Source organism: Micromesistius poutassou, assembly GCF_964030765.1.
Source record: "Micromesistius poutassou genome assembly, chromosome: 15".
Classification (NCBI taxonomy): domain Eukaryota; kingdom Metazoa; phylum Chordata; class Actinopteri; order Gadiformes; family Gadidae; genus Micromesistius; species Micromesistius poutassou.
Window position 1 is genome coordinate 18551973 of NC_140285.1, and position 11458 is coordinate 18563430.

An 11458-nucleotide genomic window follows, 5' to 3' on the forward strand; every position below is an offset into this window, starting at 1 on the left:
TTCACACGGTATCAGTATACATGTCAGACCATCAATGTAGTGCGTGTGTGCATGTGGGTGTAACCAGCTGACCGGGAGGCCAGAACGAGTGCCGAGCCGGCACTTCTCTGTGCGGTCCTCTGGACCGTCACACTCCCAACCTCCTCCTCCTCCTCCTCCTCCTCCTCCTCTCCCTCCCAACCTCCTCCTCCTCCTCCTCCAACCTCCTCCTCCTCCTCTCCTCCCAACCTCCTCCTCCTCCTCCTCCTCCCCCCCACAACCTCCACATCCACCTCCTCCTCCCCCCCCCAACCACCTCCTCCTCCACTCCCACCCAACCTCCTCCTCCTCCTCTCCCTCCCAACCTCCTCCTCCTCCTCTCCCAACCTCCTCCTCTCCCTCCCAACCACCTCCTCCTCCTCCCAACCTCCCCTCCTCCTCCTCCTCCTCCTCCTCCCTCCCAACCTCCTCCTCCTCCTCCAACCTCCTCCTCCTCTCCTCCCAACCTCCTCCTCCTCCTCCTCCCCCCCCAACCTCCACATCCACCTCCTCCTCTCCTCCCAACCTCCTCCTCCTCTCCTCCCAACCTCCTCCTCCTCCTCTCCCTCCCAACCTCCTCCTCCTCCTCTCCCAACCTCCTCCTCTCCCTCCCAACCTCCTCCTCCTCCTCCCAACCTCCTCCTCCTCCCCCTCCTCCTCCTCTCCCTCCCAACCTCCTCCTCCTCCTCCTCCTCCTCCAACCTCCTCCTCCTCCTCTCCTCCCAACCTCCTCTCCCCCCCCAACCTCCACATCCACCTCCTCCTCTCCCTCCCCAACCTCCTCCTCCTCCTCTCCCTCCCAACCTCCTCCTCCTCCTCCCAACCTCCTCCTCCTCCTCCTCCTCTCCTCCCAACCTCCTCTCCCTCCCAACCTCCTCCTCCCCCCCAACCTCCACATCCACCTCCTCCTCTCCCTCCCCAACCTCCTCCTCCTCCTCCTTCTCCACCTCCTCCTCCTCCTCCACCTCCTCCTCTCCCTCCCCAACCTCCACATCCACCTCCTCCTCTCCCTCCCCAACCTCCTCCTCCTCCTCCTCTCTCTCCCAACCTCCACATCCACCTCCTCCTCTCCCTCCCAACCTCCTCCTCCTCCCCCCAACCTCCTCCTCCCAACCTCCTCCTCCTCCCCCAACCTCCTCCTCCTCCACCTCCTCCTCTCCCTCCCCAACCTCCTCCTCCTCCACCTCCTCCTCCTCCTCTCCCTCCTCCTCTCCCTCCTCCACCTCCTCCTCTCTCTCCCAACCTCCACATCCACCTCCTCCTCTCCCTCCAAACCTCCTCCTCCCCCCCCAATCTCCTCCTCCTCCACCTCCCCAACCTCCTCCTCCTCCTCCTCCACCTCCTCTCCCTCCTCCACCTCCACCTCCTCCTCCTCCTCTCTCTCCCAACCTCCACATCCACCTCCTCCTCTCCCTCCCAACCTCCTCCTCCCCCCCCAATCTCCTCCTCCTCCTCCTCCTCCTCCTCTCCCTCCCAACCTCCTCCTCTCCCTCCCCAACCTCCTCCTCCTCCTCCACCTCCTCCTCCTCCTCTCTCTCCCAACCTCCACATCCACCCCCAATCATGCTTGCAATGTTAGTCGGTACATTTCCGTGTGTGTGTGTGTGTGTGTGTGTGTGTGTGTGTGTTCCCAGTGTCCCAAAGTGTACAGTGAGTACACATAAATGTTTATCATGTAAATGCATAAATACAAGTATAGATTTGAGTTGATCATGTTTCGTCTGATTGGTTTCTGCTCAATCATTCAGTGGCTTTCAAATCTTTAACCTTCATGGTACAAGACTGGAATTATATATATTATGGGCAACCAAATGCATTTATTGATATATATATATAAGTGGCGGCTGGTGGTTTTTAAAGTGAGGGAGGAAGGACTGCGCGCTTGGTTGCCATTGGCCTGCTTGCACTGTTAGAGGCGTATGGTGGCATAAGTATGTGAGAATCAAGTTGTTTCAGGGTGTTTTGGTGAACTCCAAAATAGCAGGGAGGGATATGTGAATAAAATGTATACAAATCCACCAGTGGCAGCGTTGTACTTTGAAAGCTGGTGGGCAGCATGTCTTGGACTACAAGGGCAGAAGGAAAGGATGCAAAGCCAATTAGTCAAATCAGGCCTACTCTTGATTTGTAAAACTAAATAAAAAAATCTGGGCCTCATTGGGCCTATTTTTGCCCTCAATGACTGAAGCTATTGGTTGTAATTTGTTTGTTTTGTTTATTTTCAGCTACAAGTGTTTTAAGAAAAGTGGGGTAATTAAGGCGTTGACGTGCCCAGCCCTATGTATTTCTCTATAGAGGGAGTGACTATATGGAGTGGGGTAAATCGGAGATGCCTCTTGCTCAGGAGGAGGCTCCATGATCCAGAGCCTCCTCCTGAGCCCTACATGCACCTGGCCAGGGTAGAGGAGTCCATCATGTTATTGACTCATCACTGCTGTGGACCTTCTGTCCTCCACTGGCAGAGCTACTGAAGGACATGTTGAGCAGTGTACTACAATACAGTACAGTGTACTACAGTACAGTGTACTACAATACAGTACAGTGTACTACAGTACAGTGTAGTACAGTACAGTGTAGTACAGTACAGTACAGTGTACTACAGTACAGTGTACTACAATACAGTACAGTGTACTACAGTACAGTGTAGTACAGTACAGTACAGTGTACTACAGTACAGTGTAGTACAGTACAGTGTACTACAATACAGTACAGTGTAGTACAGTACAGTGTAGTACAGTACAGTGTACTACAGTACAGTGTAGTACAGTACAGTACAGTGTACTACAGTACAGTGTAGTACAGTGTACTACAGTACAGTGTACTACAGTACAGTGTAGTACAGTGTACTACAGTACAGTACAGTGTAGTACAGTAGTGTAGTACAGTACAGTACAGTGTACTACAGTACAGTGTAGTACAGTACAGTACAGTGTAGTACAGTACAGTGTACTACAGTACAGTACAGTGTAGTACAGTACAGTACAGTGTAGTACAGTACAGTGTAGTACAGTACAGTACAGTGTAGTACAGTACAGTGTAGTACAGTACAGTACAGTGTACTACAGTACAGTGTAGTACAGTACAGTACAGTGTAGTACAGTGTACTACAGTACAGTGCAGTACAGTACAGTACAGTGTAGTACAGTAGTGTAGTACAGTACAGTGTACTACAGTACAGTGTACTACAGTACAGTACAGTGTAGTACAGTACAGTACAGTGTACTACAGTACAGTGTAGTACAGTACAGTGTAGTACAGTACAGTACAGTGTAGTACAGTACAGTGTAGTACAGTACAGTGTACTACAGTACAGTGTAGTACAGTACAGTACAGTGTAGTACAGTGTACTACAGTACAGTGCAGTACAGTACAGTACAGTGTACTCCATATGTCATTGTTTCTTTCTCCTCACTTGCTCTCACACTGTTTTAATGGAAAAAGTCGATGTAAGATCAAATGTATTCAGATAAGATAAGATAATCCTTTACTAGTCCCACAGTGGGGAGATGTGCAGGTTAACAGCCGCAAAGAGGATCGTGCAAAGAACGGACAAAAGTAGTGCAAAATCCAAATACAAATAATGGACTATGTACAACATGGTGCATATGTATTGGCAGACAGTGAGTGAGTGTGAGTGTGTCAGTGAGAGCAGTGCTGATTGTGGAGTCTGACTGCAGGAAGGAGCGTCCTGCGGTCTCCGTCACACCCCGCGGCGTCTCATCACTGAAGCTGCTGCTCACTGATGGAAGGGGGGGGCGTGTTCTCCTGTCTCCAACCACCTCCACTGGGTGGAGCGCCCAGGACAGAGCTGCCTCTCAATGAGTTCAGTCTCTTCCTGTCAGCAGCCGTGATGCTGCTGCTCCACCACAGCAGACGGCTGATGCCCCCACAGAGTCAGAAGGTCCTCAGGAGGTCCTCTGGTGTGGACAGACAGTGTGGACAGACAGAGTGGACAGACAGAGTGGACAGTGGACAGACAGTGTGGACAGACAGTGTGGACAGACAGAGTGGACAGACAGGGTGGACAGACAGGGTGGACAGACAGTGTGGACAGTGACAGTGTGGACAGACAGTGTGGACAGACAGAGTGGACAGTGACAGTGTGGACAGACAGGGTGGACAGACAGAGTGGACAGTGACAGTGTGGACAGACAGGGTGGACAGACAGTGTGGACAGACAGTGTGGACAGACAGGGTGGACAGTGACAGTGTGGACAGACAGGGTGGACAGTGACAGTGTGGACAGTGACAGTGTGGACAGACAGAGTGGACAGACAGGGTGGACAGACAGAGTGGACAGACAGAGTGGACAGACAGGGTGGACAGTGACAGTGTGGACAGTGACAGTGTGGACAGACAGGGTGGACAGACAGAGTGGACAGACAGAGTGGACAGACAGAGTGGACAGTGACAGTGTGGACAGTGACAGGGTGGACAGTGGGGGACACCAATGCATCAAGGTAGTCTAAAAGAACTTTAGAGAGAAATAAACGTTTCTATTCTGCCCCTTTGCTGATAACATTACTATGCTTGCCATCTGGTTGATTCAGTAGCACATAACAACAACGTAACAAATATATCTTATTTAAATTCAACTTTCCCGTATGCATAGACTGGGAAGCCTCCTTTTGAGCAACACGTCTTTTGTGAGTTTCGCGTTGTCTGTGTCGTTTCACGACGTAGTCACCTCCGTGTGAAACGGAAAAATGACTCACGCAAACTCACACCAAACTTTACCAGATTTGCACTGGTTTCAGGGATAGATTGTTTCTTTATTGGAGCTGCATTTCCTCTTCTCAGCCGTACGGGTGGTGCTTTCGTTCTGACCTGATTTGTCTCTTGTTGGTGGGCGTGTCCTTAACCTCCGTCCGCGTCCCAGTTTGATTGACATGATCACACACATGCACACACACACACACACACTCATGCACACACAAACACGCACGCATGCACGCTCACACACACACCCATGCACACACACACACGCACGCATGCACACACACACACACACACAAAACCACATAAACAGAAAATAGAAAATAACTAGAATGCGTTTCATCCTAACGAACTGCGAGTGTGCTTGCTAAAATGCAAACGTCAGGGCTAACGTCACAGCTAACGTCAGCGCTGACGTCAATGCTAACGTCACAGCTAACGTCGTCACTGCTAACATCAATGCTAACATCAGTGCTAACATAACTGCTAATGTCAGCACTAACCTCAACGCTAGCATCACCTCTGCCTGAACGTCGTAAAAAGTAGTCCAATTCAGCAGGAAAACCGCCCAATCTGGCAACACTGCTGCAGGTCCCCGCACTCTAACCTCTGAATCACTGAGACCAACTGAAAGCCAAGCCCATATGGCACTGCAACTGGCATTCTGAAAAAAGTATAAAGTATATATTTCTTACATTGTAAAAAAAAAGCTGAAAAAGCGTAATGGTTTAAAAAGAGTTGAAAAACGGCGAGAGATAGCCATCATGTGGTTAAAGAGCTGGACGTGTTGTAGCTGGACGTGTGCAGCAGCAGTTAACGGCACAAAGGAATAAAGAACTGTGATGAAGAGCAGGAGGACCACACTAATACATCCTGTCCACGCCGTCAATTAATAACACATCCCATCAGAGTTATAGCTTGTGTGCATAAGCAGTTTATGCCTACACACACCCACACAACAAACACACACACACACACACACACACACACGCACACACACAGTGCCCTCAGGTAATTGGTTGTATGGAGCCGGACTAACGGGGCTCAGGAACACGCCCGGTCCCCGGGGCCGTTGCTGCTGACTCGTGTCATATTTACAGTGGAATTGATTTTTAAACACACTGGTCGCTCTCTATTCTGTCTCCACAACCGTTTGTGCTCTCTCTCTTTTCTCCCCACACCTGTCTTGCCCTTTGTCGGTCTCCCTCCCACTCTCTCTCTCGCTCTTCCCTCATTGGTCAGAATGATGAAGCCTTCTTCTGTATGTAATATTGCTCTCTACTTACCTTTCATTATATGATGAGTATAATCATTGAGGATTTTTTCTCCCTCTCTGTTTCTCCACCTCTCTCTCTCTCTCTCTCTCTCTCTCTCTCTCTCTCTCTCTCTCAACAAGAAGAATCTATGGAATATCGGGGGGGAGGGGGTGTGACACTGCAAAAGAGGGCTATAGAGACAGTGTGTGTGTGTGTGTGTGTGTGTGTGTGTGTGAGAAAGGTAGCTAGAAGGCAGAACATGAAGTCAGACTGGGTTTAAAGTCATTGAGCGGTGAGGAGCCGAGGGAAGGAGGAGTGAGGAAGAAGGACGAGAGGGAAGGAGCTGAGAGAGCAGCTAATAAACAGAAGTGAATCAAAGAAGAGAGATAATATACAGGAGATAAATCAAGGTTATTAAAAAACAACACACTGAATGAAAGAGGAAAGAAAATATAAGAAGAGAAACGAAACCAAAGGAATGGAAATACACCGAAAGACAAGGAAACAAAAGAATAGAAATGAAAAGGAAAGGAAGAGTGGACAGGAAGTGAAGCCAGGGCTGGACCGCGGCCAGCGGAGCAGGAAGGAGAAGGAAGCAGGGAAGGAGACGGCTCCTTCCTTTGGGCGCTGCCTCAGCTCCTAATCAATCTATGGACGCGTTGTAAAAATCAATGCTGTGTATAATCAGGGCGATCCAAGGGGAGAAAAGCCCCTGCTCTGCACTTTGCCTTCATCTGCACCGCGGGCGTTCTCCTAGCAGCAGCTTACGGCGCCTCGGGCTCCACTGCCCAGTGAGGAGGCAATCATACACGTTCATAAGCTGCTTGGCAAAGTCACTATAGTGTGTTGTAGCGTATCCTCTGGGATCACATGGATCTTCTTTCTTTTTTTAAATCTGTTTATTAGGTTTTGCAATTTTTCTCACAAAAAAACAAACAGTCATACATATGCATCCCCCCCTCCCTCCCTCCCGTCCCCTTAGCAGAGATAAACAGGAATTAGGAGATCTTCAAATACAAAATAGGTAATTGGCAGAGTGCAAAAACAAAGAAGACATGAAACAAAACAAAAATACAATAAAAATACAATAACAAAGTATGTATGCAGAGCATTCTGTTTAACATTGTATGGCTTTAGTTATCCCCATCCTCTGACGCAACTGTTAAGGTCTTTGCATAGCCTAGAAAGGGTGTCCATGTTTTCTCAAAGTTTCTCAGTGAACCTTTCAGGGAGAATCTAATCTTCTCTAGCTTGATGAAATGTAATATATCCTTGATCCATCTAGAATGGGTAGGTGGAAATACGTGTTTCCATTTAAGAAGTATGAGGTCTAGCTAAGAGAGAGGTAAAATACATAATCCCAGTAAGATGCAAGGGAGCATTGGTCCCAGGGGGAGCACCAAACCGGGCTGTAAGAGGATCAGGTGGAACGTCCACACCAGAAATATCCCCAAAGGTTTTAAAAATGTCTGTCCAGAAATCAGATAGGCGGGGACAAGTCCAAAACATGTGAATCAGGTCAGCAGGTGATTGTCCACAACGGTTACATGCATCACTTGTGCCAGGGAATATCCTTGCTAGTCTAGCATTAGTATAATGAATGCGATGTACAATCTTGCATTGTATAAGACCATGTCTGGCACATATTGAGGAGGTGTGAACCAGCCCCAACACAGTCTCCCACGTCCCATCCGTCAGCTCCACCCCCAAATCCCGCTCCCAAGCGACCCTAAGACCATTAAGAGTTTCGGGCCTAATGGAATCTATTTCAGTGTGTATAATTGAAATTAGGCTCTTTACATTGGGGTTCAAAGAGAGAATGGAATCAATTTCTGACAGAATATGGTGATTTGGAAATTCTGGATATCGCTTTTGTAAAAAATGTCTAATCTGGAAATAGCGAAATAGATGAGATCCAGGTAAATCAAATCTTTCAGATAAGTCTGAAAATGACGAGAAAGTCCCTTTGCTGTACAGATCCTCAACAGTTTTGATTCCCTTGTCAGACCAGGTTTGGAAGGTGAGATCAGTACATGATGGTTTAAACAACTGATTACGACATATTGGGGAGTGAGAGGATGGTCTGTTAAGACCAAAGTGCCTCCTGAATTGCGTCCAAATCTTTAAAGTGTGTGTAACAGTGGGCATCGAGCTGATGACTGAGACAAGCGGTAAGCTTGAACACACTAAGGAATAAAGAGACTGCTGGGAAGAGGACATCTCCATTTGTGCCCAAAGAGGAGGGTTCTCCAAATTAGACCAATAGAGAAGCTTCTGAATATTGCATGCCCAATAGTAATTAAGAAAATTTCCCACCCATCGACCTGGGCCATTGGAGATACACTTTCTTAATGCGCCGTGGTTTGTTTCCCCATAGAAAGGAGGATATAGTCTGGTCAAATTTTGTGAAGAAGCTTTTCCTAATAAATACAGGGATATGTTGGAAGAGATATAAAAATTTGGGAAGGACAGTCATTTTGATAAGGTTAATACGGCCAGCCAGTGAAAGGGGCAGAGTGGACCAACGTTTAAAATTGTCTTTACATCGTTCTAGTAATGGGAGAAAATCTTCCTTGAAAATATGAGAGAATGATTTAGTAATGACGATGCCCAGGTATTTAAACCCAGTGTCCATCCGTTTAAAAGGAAAGAGTGAATGAGGCATTCTAGTGGCCATTGGGTTTATAGGGAAAAGTTCACTTTTCTGAAAGTTCAGCTTGTACCCTGAAAATCTAACAAACTGCTCCAGTATAGACATAATAATAGGAATGGAAGAGGTTGGATCAGATATATACAAAAGTAAGTCATCTGCATACAAGGACACTTTGTGGGTGACCCCACCTCGCAATACCTTCAAACCCTGCCTCACTGCGAAGCCAGATAGCTAAAGGTTCAATAGCAATCGCGAACAGCAACGGGGACAAAGGACAACCTTGTTTTGTGCCACGTTTGAGAGGAAAGAAAGGTGAATGTAGGTCATTAGTGATAACCGAAGCTACAGGGGCCGAATATAAAAGTTGAATCCATGAAATAAAGTCTTTACTAAACCCCATCTTTCCCAGGACAAAAAAAAGGTATGTCCATTCTACCCTATCGAAGGCCTTTTCTGCATCCAACGAAAGGACAAATTCAGGGGATTCAGAGCTTGGTGCATGGATTATGTCAAGCAATCGCCTTGTGTTAAAGAACGAATGTCTCCCTTGAATAAAGCCTGTTTGATCAGTCGATATCAGGTCTGGGACCACTTGTCGGAGACGGTTATAAAGGACTTTGGCAAAAATTTTCTGGTCAACGTTTAGAAGTGAGATTGGTCTCCTACTGCTACAAAGAAGCGGGTCCTTATCTTTCTTAAGCAACAGGGTTATAGAGGCTTGAGATAGTGTTCCTGGCAGCCGACCATTCAGAAATGATTCATTATACATGCTTTGTAATTCGGGGGATATAAGGTGAGAAAATGTTTTATAAAATTCCACAGTGTATCCATCAGGCCCTGGGGACTTGCCATTTTGCATGACTTTTATGGCTTCTTGGATCGCAAGAAGTGAAATCGGTCCACCAAGGTTGCCGGAAAGCGTTTCATCAAGAGCTGGGTAGCAAATATTTTCAAGAGGGTTGTCATGGTCCCAAATATCTGGAGGGCATTCGGAGGAGTAAAGATCAGAATAGAAGTTTAAAAAGGTTTTGTTTATATCTCTTGTATCTGTGAGAACATCATCCACAAGTATGTTGTCTAGATTTAAGCAGAAGTAATTCAGCCTTACTTGTTGATAACACATCAAACTCGGCCTGGAGGTGAAGGCGTCTATTATACAGAGCCGGGGTTGGAGCTACTGCATATTGGTTGTCTAACTGTAAAACTCTAACTGGAAAAACTTCTAACTTTTTGGTGTGTGAGACATAAGAGATTGTTTGACTTCGTAAGTAAGCTTTGAATGCTTCCCATACAGTGGACTGGGAGACGTCAGGGGTTTTATTAATTTCAAAGAAAAATCCAATTTGAGAGGTAAGGAACTCCTTAAAATTATCATCGGACAGCATTTGGGAGTTAAAGCGCCACTGCCTTGAAGGAGCATAGCTTCTAGGTAGGTTGACCTCCATGGAGGTGGGGGCATGGTCCGATATAACAATGCTGTGGTACTTGCAAGAATCAACCTTTGATAAAAGTCTATCATCCACAAGAAAGAAATCTATCCGAGAATATGTACGGTGTATGTGGGAAAAGAATGAATATGCCTTGGTTGATGGGAAGTTGAACCTCCAGGGGTCAGACAAGCCCAGCTGCTCAGCATAGGAAGCCATAACCCTAGCAGAGCCAGAAAGGACAGCGTCTCTGGTAGATGACCTATCAAGAGTGGTGTCTTGGACCATATTAAAATCCCCCCTATGATTAAGAAACTGTTGTCGAGACCTGGTAATGTAGAAAACAATTTGGTGATAAATTGACTGTCATCCAAATTAGGTGCGTATACGCAGGCAAGGACTACAGGAGTGTTTTGGACCTGACACAATAACATAGCGCCCGTTGGAGTCGGGAATAGAGCTGAGTAGTTCAAAAGCAATGTTTTTATGAATTAAAATGGTGGCACCCCTTGCTTTGACATTAAACTTTGAGTGGAATAAGTGCCCAACCCATCCCTTTTTGAGTCTCTGAACATCAGAGGCACACAAGTGCGTCTCCTGGAGAAAAGCTATGTCGGCCTTAAGATGTTGTAAATGGGTCATTATTTTGTTTAATTTAGTAACCTTGTTTGAACCCTTGACATTCCAAGACACAAAGCGGATACCCTGGGTAATGCTTAAATCAGCCATTTGGGATGTAGGAGAAGTAATGTTCAGCATATTGCCATTGCAAACAAAGCCATGTAGTCGTTACACACACAAGTGAAGAAAAAACAAAGGAAAATAAAAAAGATAAATTCTCTGCCCCCAGTCCCGCCCCCTCCCGCCCTTCCCTAATGCCTTCCCAAACAAGGCACCTTGAACTCCAAACCCTGTCACAACAAACGACCGTGTAGGTGACACAATCGTTCTCTGTCATTAAACTAACAGATTAACTCCACTGAACTACTGACGAAAGTAGCTTAATTAAACTTAAACCCTGGTAGCCACAATCAGTCCTGTTCTCAGGAGAGAAAATTAGTCAAAGGCTACCACTGACAGTCTGAATAAAATAAAACATGTGGGGCATACGAACATCAGAAGCGCCACAAAGTATGCTCTGCTATATAATACAATTACGTAAACATTGGCTATACTTGGGACAAAAGCAGTGGGTCGGCTTACCGCGCACTGTCAGACTGGGTTAACATCTGCGTATTTCAACGTTCCGTTTAAAAAAAAACGAACGATACATTGCCCAGGATTTCCTTCAGGAAGGGTCCCATGAAGGCAGTTGGATTAGCGCCCTCTTCGCCCTCAGGCAATCCAATCACACGTATATTCTGTCGGCGGGAGCGGTTTTCTTGGTC

The 11458-nt window shown here is 46.9% G+C and overlaps 1 protein-coding gene across 1 annotated transcript in view; it reads left to right on the plus strand.

Moving 5' to 3' along the window:
* Positions 1–3760: 3760 nt before the first annotated feature.
* The window catches only part of LOC311360190 (receptor-type tyrosine-protein phosphatase mu-like), a gene marked incomplete at both ends in the record, with an annotated part of 28340 nt that continues 20642 nt past the window's right edge, over positions 3761–11458 (plus strand). Inside the window, one exon of the mRNA XM_084480278.1 lies at positions 3761–3938. Coding sequence (XP_084336404.1) covers positions 3761–3938 — 178 coding nt within the window. The remainder of the gene's footprint in view (positions 3939–11458) is intronic.